This window comes from Chelonoidis abingdonii, chromosome 1 (genome assembly GCF_003597395.2).
Source record: "Chelonoidis abingdonii isolate Lonesome George chromosome 1, CheloAbing_2.0, whole genome shotgun sequence".
NCBI lineage: Eukaryota > Metazoa > Chordata > Testudines > Testudinidae > Chelonoidis > Chelonoidis abingdonii.
Genome location: NC_133769.1, coordinates 337,025,218 through 337,047,991, shown reverse-complemented (window position 1 = coordinate 337,047,991; position 22,774 = coordinate 337,025,218). Strand labels below are relative to the sequence as shown.

The 22,774-nt window shown below is 44.0% G+C and overlaps 1 protein-coding gene across 1 annotated transcript in view; it reads left to right on the top strand.

The window, feature by feature from the left end:
- Positions 1-6: 6 nt before the first annotated feature.
- CUL5 (cullin 5) overlaps positions 7-22,774 on the top strand; it is an 88,223-nt gene continuing 65,455 nt past the window's right edge. Inside the window, exon 1 of the mRNA XM_032790692.2 lies at positions 7-61. Coding sequence (XP_032646583.1) covers positions 38-61 — 24 coding nt within the window. The 5' untranslated portion in view covers positions 7-37. The remainder of the gene's footprint in view (positions 62-22,774) is intronic.

Genomic DNA, 22,774 nt, shown 5'->3' with positions numbered 1-22,774 from the left:
GCCGCCGCCGGCCCGGAGGGGCCCCCGCGGGAGGAACATGGCGACGTCTAATCTCTTAAAGGTGCGACTGGGGCCCGCTGCCCGGGCAGGGCCCGTGTCTCGGTCCGCCGGTGGCGGCGGGGCCTGGGGGCTGCTCTGCGGGGCGAGGGAGCGCGGCGGCCGGGCAGAGGAAATGTGGGGGAGCGAGTGGGCAGCCTAGAGTGGGGGAGGGGCTGCTGGTGGTGGTGGTGGTGGTGGTGAGGGTGGGAGGGACAGGAGCCGTGCGGAGTCAGAGACCTGAAGGGGGAAGCGGAGAAAGGCTCGTCTCTGAAGTTGTAGTGTCCAGTATGTTGGAATATTTTGGGGGTGGGGGCAGGGCGTGTAACAAACCTTCATCTTACCCTGTGCTGGTGGCTGTGTGGGCTCGAGAGACACGGATCTCTCTTCTCTGTCCCCTTCTGTCCAGTGCTAAACTTCACACGGTCTAACCTGTCTCCAAATATCACCCCCCCCCCACCTCCGATCAAATAAATGTGGGGAAAGTATACGGTGACAGCACACTCTTTAATTCTGTTTTGCATTAACCAAGAAACCCTAGACACACAGACAATGATTTTTAGATAAGAGTTTGAAATGATCCTACGGTGAATAAGTATTGTTTGCATCAGCACTTTATTCAGAATTTGAGGGATGCCGTTTACCTGTAAGGAAAAAACCACTGAACATGTATCATTTATTTAAGCAACATTTTTTACATAATATAGTGTTTCCATATATTTTTGGTATATGATGATAAACATCAGCGAACATTGACATAATATTACCCCTGAGGGCATTTGGTGCCAAAAAATTAAAAATTCTGTGCAGAATAATTTAAAATTCTTCAAGTTTTATTAATAAATGCAGAGGCTTCAGCACAGCAGTGGGGAGCATGGGCCACTGGCTGCACGAAGGTGGGAGATGACCCTGCAGCCCCTGTGGGACACGGGCTCAGTCGTGAGGCTGCACTGGATCCTGACACAGCTAAAGGTCTGGGTCTGTCCCAAAAACACCCTGGAGCCCTGCCCTTCTGTGTCAGGTGCACCATGTGGGAGGCAAGCAGGCTCAACGAGGCAGGATCCAGGTGTGGAGTGAGAGGACTCTATGTGGAACAATCCGGGTGTAGGCAGCTCAGTGGGGGGGTCAAGGTATGGGGGGATCTGGATTCACAGAGGCTTGTTGGGGGGGAGGTCTGGGTGCAGGGGCAATGGGACTCTGCTGGGGCTTCTAGGTGAAGGTGGTTGGGGCTCAGTGGAGGGGTCTGGGTGTGGGGGTCTCAGCAGGGGGTGCTGGGGGAGTGGAGCTTGATGGGGTGGGGCTCTGGGTGCAGCTAGTTGGGGTCAGTGGCATGGGGGCTGGATGTGGGGGCTTGGATGTAGGGCTCATCAGGGTGGGGGTTTGAATGCAGGGAGCTCAGTGTGAGGTGGTGATGTGGGTGCAGGGGTGGGGGTCTGGAGGCAGGAGGTCTGGTGCAGGGGGCTCCAGATGCAGGGGTTGAGCTTCAGTGGGGTGTGGTTCAGGTATGGAGGACCAGGGGGTTCTGGGTGTATGGGGTGAGGTGTGGCAGGAGTGTCTGGGTATGGGAGTTCTGGATGTAGGGGGTTGGCCAAATGGGGCAGCAGCTTCCCACAGCTGAGGAGTGATGTGGGCAGGAAGCAGAGGAGGATGCAGTGCTTTGGGGGATGGGTTTGACACAGCCTGAGCCACTCCTTGCAGGGGAAGAGGAAATCCAGTCCTCTCCTACCTCCAGCCCAGTCAGGACTAGCAGCTGATCCTGGCTCAGAGTGGGAGCCACTGGCTGGGGTGTTCCCAGCCCTGCAGTGATTTACCTCTCTGCCAGCTGTTCAGGATACCTGAAATGATGTACCTGTGCTGCTAGAGTGGTGTGTGACTGCTCTTGCAGATGCCCTTTGCTTCCCCGTCAGAAAGTCATTTTTCTGCAGGGAAGCAGAAAAATCTGCGGGAGGCAAGAATTCATGTGTGCAAACTTCCCCCAGGAATAATAGCCCTGATCAGTTAAAGTTGCGGAATTCCAGAACCACTATGTATTGCTAGGAAACAAAATGCCCAAGAGGGGGAAATGGGGACAGTTGGGGATGATTATTTGAAGGAGTCCTATTTCAGAATGCTAGGTCCAAACAGCCTATATATTTGGCCATATTTTACTTCAACACTGTGTGTTATGTTGTTACTTATAGTATGTTTAGGAATTTTGGATAGATTGACATTTGCTTTGGGAAAATGTTAACTACATGGTCTTGTAAACAGATGTAAGAAAGTTTAGCATCTCAGAGTCGATAGTATTTCACTTTAGAATCTTCTAGAAAATAATTCCTACAATTGGGAGAGAGTGTAGTGTAAGGCCCAGATTCTGTTAGTTGTAGAATGATGATATCTGCAAAACTGGTTTTGAAAAAGTATTTATAATGACATGCTAAATATACAAAGGTGCAGGCTCAACACAGATGATATAGATTGTAGATGCCTGGTAGATAACTTGCTGGTGTCTCTAAAGCTTTTGGATAATTAACTTAGTAGTAATTGACTTCTAGTTTGCCTTTTCCATCAGAACATCTCAAAGCCCTGTACAAAAACAAATAAATATGAACCCTTTTTACTAAAGGGAAACTGAGATAGAGATTGACTTGCAGGAAACCACACACAGTTCATTGAGAGAGCTGGGAATAGAAACACTCTTGATTCCCAGTCTTGAGGCTTAAAAAACTATTACACTTAAAGCATATTAACACAAAATTAAGGTTGACTGGCAGTATCTCATATCCTTTCAGAATATAAAATGCACCTATACTATACCGTATCAGTACTCATGTTCACGCATTGCTCTGCATCCTTTCTGTCCTCTGTGCTGCATTGTGGCTCTGGGGAGTTCTAGCTGTTTGGTGGCCCACATCCGATACTACTGCTATACAAATAAATAATAACTGAAGGTGTTGTCCCTTAGGTAATATTTAGGATTAGAAAGAAAAGGTGTTAACATTTGGCTAGTCTTTGGAGGAGGGAGAAGGCCAAGTGGTTGAGTGTAGGGCCGATTTAGGTAGTTTCTCTTCATTACACTGTACCATTATCCTAGTACATACAAGGCCTAAGAGTTTCCCTCTCATTCCTTGTACACTTTCCCCATGGTTCTCTATTTGCTTGGGAAGTGAAGTGAAATGAAATATGACTTCCCCAGGAGGGCAGCGGATGCCTTGACACTAGCTGAGTTGAAACTTAACTGGGTGATGTACTGATCCATTCCAAACTGACAATAATTTGAACCTCAGATATGCACCTTCCTTCCCCCGCAAAATGAACAATAGAAACATTTTGATATCACATTAATTTTTTTTATTGGGATGTTGTCTTTTGAAAACACTTTGCTCAAACAACCTCAAAATTGGCCAACTAGTCCTCTCCTGGACCACGATGAGGCACAGCAAATTTCAAGGCAATCGCTTTATGCCTGTGGATTTTAGAGCACTTATCAAAATCAGTTTGTTAAACAGTAAGATGGTTTCTGCCTTAACTGTAGTTGTGCTGCACTCCTCTGTATAGGCCTCGGGTTTCAGGGGGCAGTTCTTTGTGTCTGTATTTTAAATATTTCTGGAGCTCATTGCATAAAACTGGAGCAATTATGAGACTTACATGAATTGCGGTTATTTCAGAAGTATATTTGCTTCTCAGTAAATGACTGCATTACAAAATTTAGTAAAGATGCTCAGACTACTGCTGGGATCTCATACTTGGTTTCTGGAACTTTGAAGTAGAGGCCAAATACATAACAGGGTTTTGAACTCCCAAAGTTCAGGCATGTTCAGATCCATGGTTTTCATTCAGATATCACAGTATGGTCTCCTCAGAGCCCTTGGTGGCGCTGGGAGCAAGAAAATATGGTCCTTGATTGTGCAATTGGACCCATGTGGACAGAACCTTGCATCTATGTAGATTCTCATTGGAGTGAAAGGGGCTGCACACAGGTGCAAGTATACCCTTTCAAATTTAGTTAGGGATTGGGGCATAAGCTTAGTTTGGATTCTGTAGGTAACCTATCTTTTTTTGTTTTTCCGCCTTCCCCTGTTTAAATCCTGTATCTTATCCCATTTACCTCTTATTTCAACCATTCTTCTCCAACCTCTCGTCCCTGGCAACCTGCAGTATACCTGCTAGTTTTGATATCTATAACTCACAGTAAATGTTTCCAGCTGTGTACTTTGGGTGTCTTGTCTTGACTGTTTCCTGATAGGACTTCCTTAAAATGTCAGCAAGGAATATATGCCAACTGCCGTTGTATAGTGGAGCCCTTCTTGTCGTTAACATTGCCTAACCCTCAATACCTGCTGATAAAGCCCCATTCTTTGGCTTGACTGTAGTTGCTCAGTATTCAGTAGTAATTGCACTGCAATCACAGCACCAATTGTGAGAGCTGCCAGACAGAAGAGGTTGGTCAAACTGCATGCTAAACTTGAAGTGGTTGTGAGAGCTGGATTTAAGCATCCTTTGGGCCCCATATTTGACATCCTGGCGCTAGTATATAAGATCAGCACAGTAACATACATGTTAAAAGAATAAGTCCTTGTGGCACCTTAGAGACTATCATTTATTTGGGCATAAGCTTTCGTGGGCTAAAACCCATTTCATCAGATGCATGGAGTGGAAAATACAGTAGGAAGATAGACACACACACACACACACACACACACACACACGAAAAAATGGGGGTTGCCATACCAACTCTAACGAGACTAATCAATTAAAGTGGGTTATTATCAGCAGGAGAAAAAAAAACTTGAAATGGGCCATCCTGATTACCACTGCAACAGTTGACAAGGAGATGTGAGTAACAGTAGGGGAAAATTAGCATGGGGAAATAGTTTTTACTTTGTGTACTGACCCATCCACTCCCAGTCTTTATTCAAGCCTAATTTAATGGTATCCAGTTTGCAAATTAATTCCAGTTCTGCAGTTTCTCATTGGAGTCTGTTTTTGAAGTTTTTTTGTTGAAGATTTGTGACTTTTAGGTCTGTAATTGAGTGTCCAGGGAGACTGAAGTGTTCTCTGACTGGTTTTTGAATGTTATAATTCTTGACGTCTGATTTGTGTGTATTTATTCTTTTGTGTAGAGACTGTCCGGTTTGGCCAGTGTACATGGCAGAGGGGCATTGCTGGCACCTGATGTCATATATCACATTGGTAGATGTGCAGGTTAATGAGCCACTGATGATGTGGCTGATGTGATTAGGTCCTGTGATGGTGTCTCTTGAATAGATATGTGGACAGAGTTGGGAACAGGCTTTGTTGCAAGGATAGGTTCCTGGGTTAGTGTTTTTGTTGTGTGGTGTGTAGTTGCTGGTGAGTATTTGCTTCGGGGGGGGGCTACCTGTAAGCAAGGACTAGCCTCTCTCCCAAGATGTGTGTGAGGGATTGTCGTTCAGGATAGGCTGTAGATCCTTGATGGTGCGCTGGAGAGGTTTTAGTTGGGGGCTGAAGGTGGAGTTCTGTAACTTTTTGTTGGGCCTGTCCTGTAGTAGGTGACTCCTGGGTACTCTTCTGGCTCTGTCAATCTGTTTCTTCACTTCAGCAGGTGGATATTGTAGTTTTAAGAACGGTTGATAGAGAGCTTTTAAGTGTTTGTCTCTGTCTGAGGGGTTGGAGCAAATGTGGTTGTATCTTAGAGCTTGGCTGTAGACAGTGAATCATGTGGTGTGGTCTGGATGATGTGCAGGTGAACGAACCCCTGATGGTGTGGTGTGGCCATCCACATCTACTAATGTGATATATGCCATCATGTGCCAGGAGTGCCCCTCTGCCATGTACATTGGCCAAACTGGACAGTCTGTATATGAAGGAATAAATATCTCTTCCTACTATATTATATATTTTCCTACTATATTTTGTGCTGCATGAATCTGATGAAGTGGTTTTAGCCCACAAAAGCTTATGCCCAAATAAATTTGTTAGCCTCTAAGGTGCCACAAGTACTCGTCGTTCTTTTTGCTGATACAGATTAACATGGCTACCACTCTGAAACCTGTCATACGTATTAAAATTGGAGACAAGGAGGGTGAGGTAATATCTTTTATTGGGCCAACCTCAGTTGGTGGAAAGAACAAGCTTTTGAGCTTCACAGAGCTCTTCCTCAGGTCTGTGGAAGGAAGGAACCTGAAGTGTCCAAGCTAAATACAAGGTGGGATAGATTGTTGAGCTTAAAGGGTTCACACGTTGTAGGACAGTGGTTCTCAACCTTTTTTAACCAAGGACCCCAAACTTAAACAGATGAACCTGCGGACCCACAATCAGAAGTGCTGCATAGAGGCATCACATACCCCCCAGATTTCTGCCTTCCATTTGTCCCTGCTCACTGAAGTGCTGATGTAGCAGGGCAGAGCTCTGGTGTGTCTCCTTGGCTATCTATCTGCTCATGGAGTCAGTGGCTATGAGGCAATCCCTTTTGATGGCAGAGATCTCTCTCTTCTACTGTGATCCTGCAATTGAAATTTATTAAATGCTTCTGGATGTTTTTCTGCATTTTCAATATTGAGTTAAATTACAACACAGAATACAAAGTGCACAGTGCTCACTTTATATTATTTTTGATTAAAAATTTATACACTGTAAAAATGATACACGAGTAATAGTATTTTTCAGTTCACCTCATACAAGTACTGAAGTACAATTTCTTTATTGTGAAAGTGCAACTTAAAAATGTAGATTTTGTTTTTGGTTACATAATTGCATTCAAACAAAACAGTGTTAAACGTTAGTGCCTACAAGTCTACTCAGTCCTACTTCTTATTCTGCCAATCGCTAAGACAAACGAGGTTGTTTACATTGATGGGAAATACTGCTGCCTGCTTCTTTACAATGTCACCTGAAAGTGAGAACAGTCATTCACATCACACTTTTGTAGCTGGTGTTGCATGGTATTTACATGCCAGATATGCTAAACATTCACATGCCTTTCCATGCTTCAGCCACCATTCCAGAGGACATGCTTCCATGCTGATGATGCTCGTTTAAAAAAAAAGTCAATTAAATTTGTGACTGTATTCTTTGGGGTGAGAATTGTATGTCTCCTGCTCTGTTTTACTCACATTCTGCCTATATTTCATGTTATAGCAGGGTCAGATGGTGACTCAGCACATGTTCATTTTAAGCACACTTTCACAGCAGATTTGACAAAACACAAAGAAGGTAGTGATGTGAGATTTCTAAAAATAGCTACAGCACTCAACCCAAAGTTTAAGAACCTGAAGTGCCATCCAAAATCTGAGAGGGATGAGGAGTGGAACACGCTTTCAGAAGTCTTAAAAGAGCCACACTCTGATGTGGAAACTATAGAGCCCAAATCACCAAAAAAGAAAATCTCAACCCTCTGCTGGTGGTACCTGACACAGATGATGAAAATAACATGTCAGTCTGCGCTGCTTTGGATCTTTATTGAGCAGAACCCATCATAAGCATGGAAGCATGACCTCTGGAATAGTGGTTGAAGCAGGAATGGGTATATGAATCTTTAGCACATCTGGCATGTAAATATCTTGTGATGCTGGCAACAACAGTGCCAAGCGAACGCCTGTTCTCACTTTCAGGTGACACTGTGAACAAGAAGTGGGCAGCAGCATCTCCTGCAAATATAAACAAAACTTGTTTGTCTGTGCGACTGACTGAATAAGAAGTAGGACTGAGTGGACTTGTAGGCTCCAAAGTTTTACATGGTTTTATTTCTGAATGCCCTTTTCTTGTACATAATTCTACATTTGTAAGTTCAACTTTCATGATCAAGAGATTGCACAAAAGTACTTGTATGAGGTGAATTTGAAGAATACAATTCTCTTTTTTACAGTGCAAATATTTGTAATAAAAATGTGATCACTGTACACTTTGTATTCTGTTGTAATTAGTACATATTCAAATATACTAATTTTAAACATCCAAAAATATATAAAAAACATGTTTTTCTATTGTTGTTTAACAGTGTGATTCATCGCAATTAATTTTTTAATTGCTTGACAACCCTAATAGTAAGTTGTTGTAACGGGCCGTGAAATCAGTCTCTCTTTTAAATCCTTGTTTTTTGGTATTCAGTAGTTACAAATATAAGTTTCCTTGTCTCTCTCATATCCTGGGACCAGTGTGGCTACAACAACACTGCATGTAACATTAAAGTTAAGGAAAACGAAGTAAGAAGTGTGAGGGAAATGTAGTGCTATCTACAAAAATAATTGAGATGGGTGGGTGTGCTCTCAGTATAAAGTGTCTTTTCTTTTATTGTATTACAGTAGTGCCTAAACCTCAACTGAAATCTGGGCCCCATTGTGCCTGACGTTATACAACATGCAGTAAGAGACAGCCTTGCTCCAAAGAGGCTACTATTCAGTGTTTAAAAAACAAACAGAAAAAAACACTACATGAAGGCAGAGTTACAGTTGCTTGGTAGTGTGTTGTCCTGTTGCAGAATGTTGAGTCGAGGAAAACTCAAAACTTCTGAGAAGCAGGAAATGCAAGTGAAAGTTGCCTGTGCAAACAGGGCTAGTGCAGGGATGTTTCACGCCCTAGGCGAAACTTCCACCTTGCGTCGCCCGGCCCTGAGTGCCGCCTCCCCCTCTCCCTGCGGCAGCTACCCACCCTCTGCTCTGAGGCACCCCCCCCTCCGCCCCAGCTCACCCCTGCTCCGCACATGAGCACCCCGAGCACGCTGTGGCTGCTTCACTTCTCCCGCCTCCCAGGCTTGCAGTGCCAATCAGCTTAGGTGCCGAAAGCCTGGGAGGCGGGAGAAGTGAAGCAGCTATGGTGTGTTTGGGGAGGAGGTGGGGCAGGGGTGAGCTGGGGGAGTCCCTGCATGCCTGCTCCCCCTTACTTGCTGACAGGCGGCCCATCCCCATGCTCCCTGCCCCAGCTCCCCTCTGCCTAAATGCCACAGGCGACCGAGGTGGCGAGATTAGCCGTGCGCGTCGTCCTGAAGAAATGGGCCCCCCAATTCCAAGCACCTCGACCTAAATGGTATGCACCGGCCCTGTCTGCACTGCCTCAGGCCCAGCTCAAGTCCCTCCAGCCAAAGGCAGAGCACATGTGAACAAGCAGAGGCATTCCCATCAGGAGGCATCCCACAGAGCTCTGGGCTCATCTGCGGCCTGCCTCACCCTGGGTGGCAAGGGCCTGCTCCTTCCCCAGTGTGAGTGGCATGATTCAGCGCAATGTGCAGTTTGTTTCACATGCAGGACAGCGTCATGAATGTATCAACTGGAGTGGGATTTTTCCTATAAACAGGTGGGTTCGCTGAGCAGGCAGGGACTGAGAGGGCAGTTGCACCTCCCATGATGTTGATTGCTCTGGGGCAGGCACGGGGACGAGAGGCCACGAGCACCACCCCCCCCCCCCCCCCTTGGTCAGAGCCAGCCGTCCGGACAGCCTAGCTTGCCTCGCCTACCTCCTCACTGCCTAGTCCCTTAAGGCATCACTTGTACCTAGGGGATCCCTTAAGTGCAGGCCTGTGTTTTCCTGGCATGATCTGCCTGAAACATTCCCTGTGCCAGAAGAATCTTGGGTTGCACTGAGCCACCTGGTGCCAAGTTCACCCAGAGGCGAGCCATGCAGCCCTTGTTGCCGCGCACAGCTTCACCCTACTCTGACACACAGAGGTGAAAGTGACTTGACAGGGGAGGAGAAGGAGCCCTCCTTGGTTGAGTCCTCTTGAGCATGCCTCTCTCTCTTTTCAAAAACCAGGAAACTTCAACACCAAAAATACCTCTTTGTAGAAAACAGTTCAGGTGACTGAAGACAGCGACCCAAACCCAATGCACATGCTTAGAAACACAGCACACAAATCATTTCACCTAATCCCTCCTCTTCTCTCTTCTAATCACACACTGCCCATTCTCCCAAGCCAACCAGTCCTATCAAGCTATTGTCACAACAGCAGACCTTAATCTACCCTCTGTGGGAATGCCATGAAACAATGCTTACGTCTCTGACAAAGTGCATAAAGAATTATGCATGTAGAGATCAACACATGCACCCTGCTCAGGACACATGACCAAAGGAGTCCCAGTGACATCAATCTAAAACTATTCATTACACCCCAAAAAATTCTACATAACAGCTGGAGCTTACAAGTCCTCTCATATGCTACCTGTCACCATTTACAAACAGTCACAGCACACAAACACTGCAATCTGTGCAGTTATGACTTACCAGATTTCAGAACCCATCAAAAAGATTGAGATGTAATATTGCTCCACATAAACAAATATGCTACCCCACAAAATCAAAATAACTTGGTTGGTAGCCTACAGCTGTGAGATGAAGGTTCTGTGTCTTAATATAACAATGTCAACTCCAAAATACTGCCACATTTACACCTACTTCCACGTATACTCTTATCATTGCGCAGATTTCCCATCTTAAATTCATACTGAACGCATTCAAAATAAATGTTTGTTTAAAAAAATTTCTTTAGGTGACACCTGTATTGGAAAAGATACTGGTAACATATTCTAGTTCACAATATTAAGATTACAAACAAAAAGGACATATAGTTGTGGTTCTTGACAAGTCCTAAACGGAAATAATCCAGATTCGAGCTAACCATGAGAAACACAGATTAATCCCATAGGAACACTGGCATTAAACAGGCCCTATCTACAGGTGTGTTTTGATTTTGTAAACACTTCCCTGCTGGGCTAGGCTGGGGCTTACAGATGGCAGAGTTCAGGGTGTCTGGGTGGCCTGTGAGTGTGGATAAGTAGAGCAGATTTTCTCTGGGAATGGATGGTATCTGGGAACAGGGATGTGTGGGGCTGATGTACTGAGATACATTGTGTTAAACTGTGCTGTGTGTGTTCCAGTTTTGCGTTGTTGTCCCTTAGCAACTTGTTCTCCTTGATGTTACCTTAACATTGCACACAAACCCTTAGCAACTTGTTTTTTACCGCTGTAACCTATGTCCCTGGGGACACCCCTGGGTGAGTCACCGCAGCAGGGACTGACCCTGAAATCTCTGCTTCCCCATGCATGAGCTGCTGCTCCCTGCGCTAAAAAACTCCACGGCTTAGCCAGGCTACAGCTCCTCAGCCTCTGTCTCTGGCTCAGCCAGGTTGAGGGGAGAGAGCCTCGAAGGTGGGGAGGGTCACAGATCTCTGAACTAAGGTGGGAACCAGAGAGGTTCCCTACTGGTGCCAGGCCCGCCTAGGGACCTGGGATACTAGCACGGCCAGGCAGGGCACCTCGCTGGCTCCCTGGGCTGCCAGAGACTGGGAGACAGACCAGAAGGGGGGCAGCCGCCAGGACCCAGAACCATGGAGGGGAAGGGGCTGCTCCTGGGCTTCCATCCAGCCACCCCCACGCTGGGGCTCCGCCGCCCTGATGGAGGAGGTAAGGGGGCTGTGTGCGGGAAGTGCTCAAGGGACGAGGCAGGTAGGTCCCTGTAGAGCAGCTCCGTGGGGCCAGGCGGGGTGCTCAGCATCCCGGGCTCCCTGCTCAGGAAGAACAGCGCCTTGCCGCGGCCGGGGCTGGCGGGGAGCTCGGTGCTGAGCGCCCACTGCCCCCCCAGGCTCAGTGTCACCAGCAGCAGCGGCTGCCCCGTGGCACCCTCCAGGAATCCTCGCAATAGGGGCTGCGCCTCGGGGCTGCCCGCACCACGTGGTCCCCAAGCAGCCGGACGTGGGGATCCGAGCTGGGGGCATCCCAAGAGCGGCGCCAGGGTTTTTGGCACCCTAGGCGGGAGTCCTTCCGCACCCCCGGTCGTTGGCAGCAGTTCTGCGGCGGGGTGGTTCTTCTGCGCTCCCGGTCTTCGGAGCACTTTGGCGGCAGGTCCTGGAGCGAGTGAAGGACCCACCGCAGAATTGCCACTGAAGACCCGGAGCGCGGAAGGATCCCCTGCCGCCGAATTGCTACCCCCCCAAATCCTGGCGCCCCGGTCGCCTAAATGGAAGCGCCGGCCCTGTGTGCAAACAGTCCTTTTTGTCCTTTAATAGTGTTAAATGGAATCCAATGAGTGAGAGTGAATTGGTTGTAAAAGGAAGTGAAGTATATTTCAGGAACTGTGGGGTTGGCAGAGTAAAGGTATGTGTCGTTGCCCCCCTCCCCCCGCCCCAAGATGCATGACAGTTTTATTTTCCTTTGGGTCTTCTCATACAGATCACCGTTTTTGTGATTCAGAACTGTTGCTTGTTTGGTTAACAACATTGGCTAGTTTACAGGGTTTGTAATAATAATACAAAGATGTGCATAGTACTTTATAGACAAACAAGAATATCAGGCCTCCATTCCAAGGAGCCCAATCTTTCACATGTCTCTTGAGTGATCTTTACTCATGTGAGCAGTCCAGTTAAGTTCAAGACTTGTAGAAATGGGCCCAAAATTGTGGAAATTTATATTTGCAAAGGTGTAGCTAGAGCTCTGAAAACACTTAATCATACATTTTTGTTTGTGTTAACAAGATGTACTGGGACATGACCGAAAGAGAGGAGAGTTCAGATTGCACGTGCAACCTTAACCGCATATCCTGGCCAGAGGCCAAATTGAAAAGGGCTGGGATGAAATTGGAGGAAAGGAGCTCCACACAGTGAATGTAGACAGCGCACTCTATGAGCTTAGAGATGAAAGGGAGACGGGGTAGTCGCTGGAGAGGCATGTGGGATCAAGGGTGTGTGTGTTTTGTAGAGTGGCAGAGACTAGAGCAGGGACAGCAGAAGAGTAAAGGAGGGCATGAGAGTGGGCACAAAGGAATCGGATCACTTGATGTGCTGGGGTCACTTAGACAAGTAGGATGAGGTTAGAGGTGGAGAGCAGAGGAGAAAATTGTGTCTTTGACGGGAGAAGGAGATGAGAGTTGTAAGAAGGGAAGGAAAGAAGCTGAAAAGAGGGTGAAGATCATATAGTATTTTTGTCAACTTTCTCTTGGGGGGGAAAGTGGTGAAAGTTTGTGCAGAGAGGGAAGTGAATATATGGTGGTGTCAGAATCCCCATCCTAGAGCAGAATTTATTTTTGAAGAAATAGAGGTTATTTTATTTTGGTAGATAACTACAACTGTAAGGATTGTTCAGACATTATCTGTATGTATTTAGTACAAAATACAATGTTGTGTGTTATACATAGACTTGGCAGAGTTTGGTTTTTTTATGTCAGAATAATTTTAAGCTATTAATATTTATATAAATTTTCACAATTACGGGAAGTATGGGGCATGGTCAGAATTATTTAATGATTGTAGATACTGAGACTGAAAAACGTAAAGCTTTGAACAGTTTTAAACACAAGTTGTCAGCATCAAATATCAAAATATACAAGGGTAAATATCTTTATATCAAACTCTAATAGGCTCTCAAGTAGCATTTTTCTAATCTTATATATTTGTAAATTTCAGTTATCAATGGAAATTTTTTCTGATCGAGTTGTCTCCAGTGAAATTGATTACCCATATTTATTGATAAAAATGTTTGTTTTTCAGTTGCTTTTTGTCAAAGTAACAAAGCTGACTAACTTTACAAACAAAATACAAGTGTATATATTCTCATTCTGATGCTATGTGAACCTCGTCTACACTGCACTATAGTTTTACTTCCACTGGAAAAATACTTCTTGCATCAGTCTCTACTCATTTATTCTTTCCTATTATAACAATTTAAAGGGCATAGGATTTCCTTAAGAAGAAAGAAACTTGTTCATAGAGCAGTGTGTAGGAAATACGTAGTGAAGAGAGAGTCTAAAATTGGTACATGTTATGTCTGGTATTCAAGTGCTTCTTCAGACAGCGGATATTGGTATTTTAATGTAGTATGTGAATACTAGGAGGAAAGGAAAGTCAAAATTTCATTAGCAAGATTCCTTAAATGTATCACAGTGAAAGATTTAATTATTTTTTTAAATTTACCTTTTTTCTCTACCTTGTGTATAAGATCACACAGATTTGAATCAGATGGATGCTTTTTGTGGTAGCACAATCACCAGGGTGGAAAAAAATGACAAATAAGTAGGGCCCTTCATTTTCAATTTTTATTTTATTTAATTTTTTCCTTGGAATTTATCAGTGTTTGTTACAACCACAACGAAAACAAATGAAAAACAATGCAAAAATATTAATTTTTCTGGGTAAATATCAGGGTTTATTTTGGTGGTTGGAAAGACGGGGAAAAAATTAGTCATTAACTCTTTTGAATTCAGTTCTTCAGTGTGGTTTGCTGCAGAACTAAAACAGAACTCAAAACATGCCACCTCTGAGTTTGAGAAAAATACATCTCTAATCCACAAATAAAACTTCTAATATGAATAAACAGTTTACTGTTGTAGTCTTAGAACTATTAGCCTGTTAATATTTACATTTTAATAATTAGGCCACACCTTTTGCAGCGCATACATTCAACTTCAGCCATTTCTCCTATTTTGTTTTTTTTAAACTTTCAAATACTTCCTTGTGTTCTGAAACGTATTCTGATACAGACTTTTGTTTTTTTTCCATTTTAGTGTGTCAGATCTTTAAATGTGTATGTGGTGGACGTGAGATTTATCAGTAGGTTCAGATGTACACATGCTTCAGATGTGCACATGCCTTTTTCTTTTATTGTGTGTATCTTCTAGACTAATACATAGCCTTACTTCAACAGGCAGTTTTGCATATATACACAGATGATGATAATGTGTTGTTGTAATACATATAGCTGATTCAGTGTATTGAATTTTCCTAATAAAACAAATTATTTTTTATATATTTGAATGGTACACAAGTAGGGTGAAAATCGGAAAAAACGGAATAATACTTTTTGTAAAACCAATAGAATTCCAAAATCAGAAATGAGGAAAAATAACAGCCCAGTTGTAATTTGATTTCTCATGAGTAAAAACTTTTAGTTCTCTCATTTTTTTTCATTTTACGTATCTCCTTTACCCGTTTTAGATGCTTATAATGTGAGCATCAAAGCTTTCAGCAATCCTATTAAATTTGTTGTGTACTTCTATTTTCATTATTCCCTTTTACCTTTGCCCAAAGGTTTAGATCTAATACTTTCATCCTTAAATGTATAGGTGCTTCTCTAGTTGCCATTTGCAGCACACATACTGGTGTCCTTATCACTGTGCATATGCCAGTTGCAGAACATAGGCCTGGAGCAGTTCCAAGTTTCTAAGGTCTTGTCTACACTGTGAGGGTAAGTCCACCTAAGTTAAGCAACTCCAGCTATGTGAATAACATAGCTGGAGTTGACGCAGCTTAGGTTGACTTACTGCAGTGTCTACACCACTCTGAGTTGATGGGAGTCACTTTCCCGTCGACTTACTTTACGCTTCTTGTTCTGGTGGAGTACCGGAGTCAATGGGAGAGTGATCTGCAGTCGATTTAGCGAGTCTTCACTGGACCCGCTAAATCGATCGCCTGGTGCATTACTTGCTGTGGCATTGATCCCTGGTAAGTGTAGACATGCCCTTAGGCTATAGCTACAATTCAGCTTATGCTGACATAAGTTAATTCTCTGAGAGATGTGAATTAGTCACCCTGCTGAGCAACATAACTTATGCCGACTTAAAAGTGGGTGTGGACAGTGCTGTGTCTGAAGGAGAAGTTCTCCCACTGACACAGCTACCGTCACTCACGGGGGTTGGAGTAATTAATCTGATGGGAGAACTTTCCATCCTGGCTTAGAGTGACTATTCAGAGAGCTTACAGCAGCACAGGGGCTGCTTTTACTTATTTATTTTTTATTGGTTGCTGAACCAAAAGCTTGCTATCTGTAGTCAAAAACTGGTCTCAAGAATGCTCTGTATATCATTAATACCTTCTTATCTGCACCCCATTTGCTTCCAACAACACTTTAAAGTAAGTTCATTCTACTTTTACACCTTATGTGACCTTTACAAGTTAATTGATTATTAAACACTACTCCTAGGAACATAAACTTTTTTGAACTATCTGAATTTTTTCACCATAAAGAAGTCCCTGTCTTCCCTAATTTTCTTCCTGCTTAAAAACATTCCCTTAGTTTTTTGCAAGTGAGAATTTAAATCTCCAATCATATCCTCACTTGAAATGCTCTAGTGTGACTTATTTTTGTCTTTTCTGTGGCTACTTTTAAGTCGTCTATCCTTAGTCCATATATATGTATCTAGTGTTGTAGCCCTGTTGGTTTCAGAATATGAAAGACAAGGTGGATGAGGTAATATTTTATTGGACCAACTTCTGTTGGTGAGAGAGACAAGCTTTTGAGCTACGCAGAGCTCTCTTTCAGGTCTGGAAAATGTACTCTGTGTCACAGCTAAATATAAGGTGGAACTGATTGTTTAACATAAGTAGATAACACGTATTTCAAGAGACTATTCAAGGTGAAGTGGTGCATTAACACCTCTCCAGTCCTCAGGGGGTGGAAAGCTGGGGGCTGGAGAGGGGATTAGTGGGTTATAGATAGTTGTAATAAGCTGTAAAACCAGTGTTTCTATTCAGTACATGATTTTTAATATCTACCAGAGTTAAGAATTTAAGCTTCCAGGCTCATCTTTTGAACGAGTTGTGCAGGTTTCCTTTGAGGACGAGTAAAGCTACATTTTAGTCACAGTTACTTTTAGTAAAAGTCATGGACAAGTCACAGGCAGTAAACAAAAATTCACGGGCCATGACCTGTCTGCCTTTACTAAAAATACCCTTGACTAAAATTGGTGTGGGGAGGGAAGACTCGAGGAAGCACTGGGGGTGTGGGGTGAGGCTGGCGCAGGCTCCTTACCCAACTCCTGGGAAGCGGCAGTCCTAACTCTACTTGCTGCCCCAAGCCCTAGTTCTGCAGCTCCCATTGGCTGGGAACGGCGGCCAATGGAAGCTGCTGGGGTGGTGCCTGGCTGCCGGCAGAGGCAGCAAGTAGATGAGCTAGGGAGCTGAGAGAGAGCAGCTCCCCCTCCCCCCAGTAGGCAGTGGTCCTGAGGTGCCCCCCCAAACTCCTGCTGCTTGGGGCGGAGGGCCCCCGAAACTGCCCCAGCAGCAGCCAGTGCGACTGACCCAGGGGCCGTCTGCACTGGGCTGCTGCGGAAGTCATGGAGGTCACATCCTACTATAAGACAAACCCAAGAAAGAAACCAACAGGACTCCACTGGCCATCACATACAGCCCCCAGCTAAAACCCCTCCAACGCATCATCAGGGATCTACAACCCATCCTGGACAATGATCCCAACTTTCACAGTCTTGGTGGCAGCAACTCCTTGCCCACAGACACCCGCCAACCTGAAACGTATTCTCACCAGCAACTGCACACCATACCATAGTAATCTAGCTCAGGAACCAATCCATGCAACAAACCTCGATGCCAACTCTGCCCACATATCTACACCAGCGACACCATCACAGGACCTAACCAGATCAGCCACACATCCTGGTTCATTCACCTGCACATCCACCAATGTAATATACGCCATCATATGCCAGCAATGCCCCTCTGCTATATACATCGGCCAAACGGACAGTCACTACGGAAAGGGATAAATGGACAAATCAGATATCAGGAATGGCAATATACAAAAACCTGTAGGAGAGCACTTCAACCTCCCTGGCCCACATTATAGCAGACCTTAAGGTGGTCATCCTGCAGCAAAAAAACTTCAGGACCAGACTTCAAAGAGAAACTGCTGAGCTTCTGTTTATCTACAAATTTGACACCATCAGCTCTGGACTAAACAAAGACTGTGAATGGCTTGCCAATTACAGAACCAGTTTCTCCTCCCTCGGTTTTCACACCTCTACTGCTAGAACAGGGCCATCCTCCCTGATTGAACTAACCTCGTTATCTCTAGCTGCTTGCTAGCATATATACTACCCCCTGGAAATTTCCACTACCTGCGTCTGACGAGTGGGTATTCACCCACGAAAGCTCACGCTCCAAACGTCTGTTAGTCTATAAGGTGCCACAGGATTCTCTGCTGCTTTTACAGATCCAGACTAATACGGCTACCCCTCTGATACATGGAGGTCATAGAAAGTCACAGGATCCATGACCTCTGTGGCACATACAGAGCCTTAAGGATGAGGACTGAGGTCAATATTAGAATGATCAGTTTAGTGAAAAGCTTTCACCCATAGGTGATATCGTGTTTTTGTTGTTTTTTTATATGAGTTCATCCAAGAGCATAGCGATTGTCTCGTTTCACTCGTGTAGTTGTTGTTGGGGCATTTAGTGCACTGGTGAGGAACACCACATTTTGTGATAGGTTGTGTAGGACAGATATGCAGATGTGTCGTCTGGTTCTGCTTTGGTTGCTGGATCCTGGTCTGTGGGGAGCCTGCTTCTGATGATGAGGTTGGGGAGTCGTTTGAAGGCCAGAAGAGGAGATTCAGGAAAGATTTCATTCAGGATGTGGTCCTCATCGAGTATGAGTTGTAGTTGTTTGATGCCCTGTATGGGTTCCATTGTGGGGTTGTAAGTGACAATTCACATATCAAATCCTGGTAGATTGAACACAGGTTTACTTATTAGCCGTGTTTCTTGGACACATTACATTAGGCTTTTTTCCCCAATTCAAAAATGGCTTTCTTAACTGCATTATTAAATTATGTACGTTCCAGCTAAGGATCATTAAGACCATGTTATTTAAGATGTATTATTGCCTTAATTTAAAATCATGTGAATGCGGTCTATTGAGAGGTTGTCTCTTTAGATATTTTTCTGCTGATTTTGCTATGATTTTAATCGTTTCAGGGTTTTTTTCCTGTCTGCAAGATTCAGTTAATTATTTTTATAATGAACACTGTAAACTGCTCTTTACTTATAAGCAGTACATCATCTCCCATTCCTTTCCATATTCTCCTCCCTGACCAGCGATGTGTTCTGCTGCCTGTCAATTCTTTGAATATTTTTCTTCCTATTTTCTGCAGTGAGTACCTTTTGGTAGCCTCTGCTTATGACACACAAAAATTTAAAATAATTCTAAATGTATTACACTGGCTTGTTCTGCTACTGCACATCCTTTGTATTCTGCACTGTGCTTTCCCCCTGTGTTTGCTGCATTTAGGTTCTGTCCCTTCTACACCATTCTCATAGGAGTGATTTTCCTCCACATTTATTACACCTTATTGTTCCCTTACAAATGGCTGCCTCATGTCCAAAACTTTGACAATTATAGCAACTTACTGGGGGAGAAGGTGTTAATATATGGTCCCTCTGGGAAAGCAAGGTGAGCATCTCTCAAATAAATTATTCTTAGGTCCTAACACAAGAAATAATCTCTCAGTGCTAACAGTCTTGCCGTGTCTCTAATGTTTTTTAGGGGCTGGAAAGTGGGGAAGATTACTGAGGAGATTGTGTTACTACCATTCTGGCACATGTGAACTTTTTTTTACCCTCTTCCGTCTTAGCCCTAGGTATGGTATGGAGACTATGCTGGGCTTGTTGGTCTATCATTTCCTTCTGGTGATGAACAGAGATCAAATCTCTCTGCTAACTTAGGTCCATCACTGCTTTTGATCCTGTCATTGACCACAGTTGATTGTATCAACTGTGGAACCTGACAGGGATAGCCAGAGTAGCACTTGAGTGGCTTGGTTCTTTTTCTTTTTGAGAAGAACCAGAGGATAGTATCGTGTGACAGATCGTCTGTGTGGAGATCTCTCTCATAGGTGGACTTGTAGGATTTTATATTATCTGTCCTTGTTTTGTGTCAAGCTGCTGAGGTGATGTCAGTTTAGGCTGCATTCCATGAGCGTGCTGGATGCTCAGCTCTGTCTTCATCTTGTTGGACCTGCATAGTAATGTCATTAGCCATTCCTCATATTATGATCTGAAATCAAATAAAATTTGTCTGCAGATACTTGCATGTTCGATGGAAGTAATGCTGTTTAAGTGAGGAGACAACCAGAATTAACTTCTCCTGTCATGTCTATACCTAAAATTTAGGTCAACTTAGGTCAGGGTGTAAAAATTCACACCTGTGAGAGACATTAAGCTGACCGAAGTCCTGATATAGATGCTGCTGGGCCAAAGGAAGAATTCTTCCTTTGACCTAGCTACTGCCACATGAGGCAGTGGATTAACTAAGGTTATGGAAAAACCTTTTCCATCTGTGTAGCATCTACACTACAGCAGCACAGATGTGCCATTGTAGAATCTGTAGTGTACACAAACCCTCCCTCTTTGAAAGAGTGTATTCCTCTGTGAACGTGACTCCCAAATCTCAGAATTCTAGTTGGTTGTGGTAGGAATCCCACAATGCAGTGCAAGAAAAAACCCAGAATGCATAGGCTAGTGGTAGAACATTGCACCATGGGAAAATCTGTTCAGAATGCTGTGCGGTTATTTTGAAAAAGCACAGAACTGTCTGGACACTAGTTAACATGGAATGCAGTCTAAGTGGGCATCAACAAAGTGCTGTGGGTGCATATTTTGGAATAGTTATATTGGAAAAACATAAACTGATAAAACTTTCCTAAGTAGACAAGACCAGACTTTTTGGGTTGGTGAACTCTTCTTCTCAGGTAGACCAGCACTTGTCTTGGCTGCTGTTCAGAGCTTTCCCAAGCAGTATTTAGAATAAAATTGACATGATTATTAGTTTCACAGCTGTATATTCTGGATAGTAACAGTAAAAATAGCTAGCCTTGACATTTTCACTTTGCTAATGTTTGTGAAATCTGGGTTCTGCAGTAAAGACATTGGAACTATCAGTCTGCTGATTCAATAGCCCCTACTGGATGGATTCAGATTTGGAAGATTATTTATACAACTGTGAAGGCTAGAAACTTTATATAAATATAAGCTTACATCTGTCAGAAATTGTTGGCTTAGTGACCTAATCACCAAGGAACATGCTGTGCTCACCACTGGCAAGTGGCTTTTCCAAGGCTTATCCTGAGGGAGACAGGGAGCAGCCTCAAGGTTTCAGTCTTCTATTACAAGGAGCAGGAAAGAGGGAGCAGAGGGGAGTGTCTGCTTCTGTACCCATACACTCTCCGCAGCAAAGAATTGTGTTATATTGATAGTGTTTTTCCTCAGAGCCAGCAAAGAAAATTACAAAAGTCTCATCGGGTTTACTAGTGCTCAGAACCATAGGTTTACTGCCGCATTCCTCAGGCAAAACCCTTAATTCTCTCCAATTGTTGTTCTGTTTGCCTTTGGAGTACAGAATTGGGCTCTTAAATGGCAATGAAACTCAACACATTTTTGTAAACATCATTCTTTTGCTCTGGAAATTTGTGACTAGTGAAGATATGGAGGACCGAGGGAAAGAGGATCAAAAATAAGCTGGTGAAGAGGAAGAGTGAGGAGGACTCCCTGGCTTTTTGCCGTAGGCAGGAAACGGTAGCGTGCTAGGGTAAAGTTTTTTCCCCTTCCTTTTCAGTATCATTGTGGTGTGTTTTGTGTGTATGGGAGGACATGAAATGAATCAGATACCTGAAGGTAAAGGGCCATGTCAGCTGTATGTACTCTGCAGCAGAATGAATCTAACCCTTCAGCAAGGTCCTGGCATTCTGTACCGCTTGAGTGATTGGACATTCTGCAGTATCTTTCTGTAAATTAAAAAAAAAAAAAAAAAAAAAATTGAATAATCCGGACAACAAATGATATACATCATGAATAGCCACCTTTAATATTAAATAAATTCTTTATTTGCCATTGTTCACACTCTTTTGCAGACTTCTTTATTAACACTTAGCCAGATTTCTACAATGCAGCTATTCTCCCTGAAATTACATTAGAGCCTTTTTTTTTAAAAAAAGTGTAATTATTATTCTCTACCTCAGTGAATGAATATGGGTAGTTCATAACTCTCGGAGCTACTGTTCAGGCTGTCGTAGATTGAGGCGAACAACTGCAGTCTTCGGGTCACGTTTCATGTTTTTTTTTTCACAACACTGAGAACTGGAAATACTTATTTAAATGAAAGCCTGGAGTGCCATTCTGCCCATTTCTGGAGTAAATTCCATTTCATCATAGAATTTGGGTGCCCTGGTTAAGGGTATGAAACTCAAGTACGCAAAAGCAGGGTTCAGAGCCATCGCTTTGGTGGGCAGCCCAGTGCTTCTCCTTGCTCCTGCCCTAACTTTCTAGCAGTGGGAAGGAAGACAATGCTAGGCTTCTCTGCAAGATACTGTGTTGTGCTGTGCTTCCAGGTGAAGCAGTCTCTTTTCCTATTGGATTGCAACTGCAGTTGTCTCTGTAGTGGTGGAGCAGTTTACATGGATCTATGTTGAACACCGCTTGAAAAGTTCAGCCAGTACTTATTATTGCTTCTTAGCCTAGGCAATAATTCCTTATGTTAAAACCACTATGTACACACTACAGCTTACTTGTTATAATTGTGTTGCCTGGGTGAATAGACTACTCCCGCCAAAAATGTAAATTATACCAATTCAAGCGCTGGTGTGGTCAGCATTCTCCACTGAATAGCTACTGCCACTCCAGGGGCTGGAGTAATTAATGTCAGTGGGAGCTGTCCCAAGACTAAAGCATCTACGCTAGCAGTGCTACGGCAGCACACCTGCATCAGTGGAGCTGCGCCACTGTAGCCATGTCTCTAGAAAGTAGTCAAGTATCAGAGGGTAGCCGTGTTAGTGCTGATCTGTAAAAGCAGCAGAGAATCCTGTGCCACAGGATCTTCTGCTGCTTTCTAGAAAGTAGGGCTTCTCATTTGCTATAGGTTGATGTTGATTTAATCTCCTTTCCTATGACCAGCATGGCTGTTAAGATCTATTTTGGCCCTTATGCTAACTTTCCTCAGATGTGACAACTGAGGATTTGGTGATAGGGAGGCTGTGAGGACCATTGTATCTGAATTTCCTTGTCTTGTTGTGCAG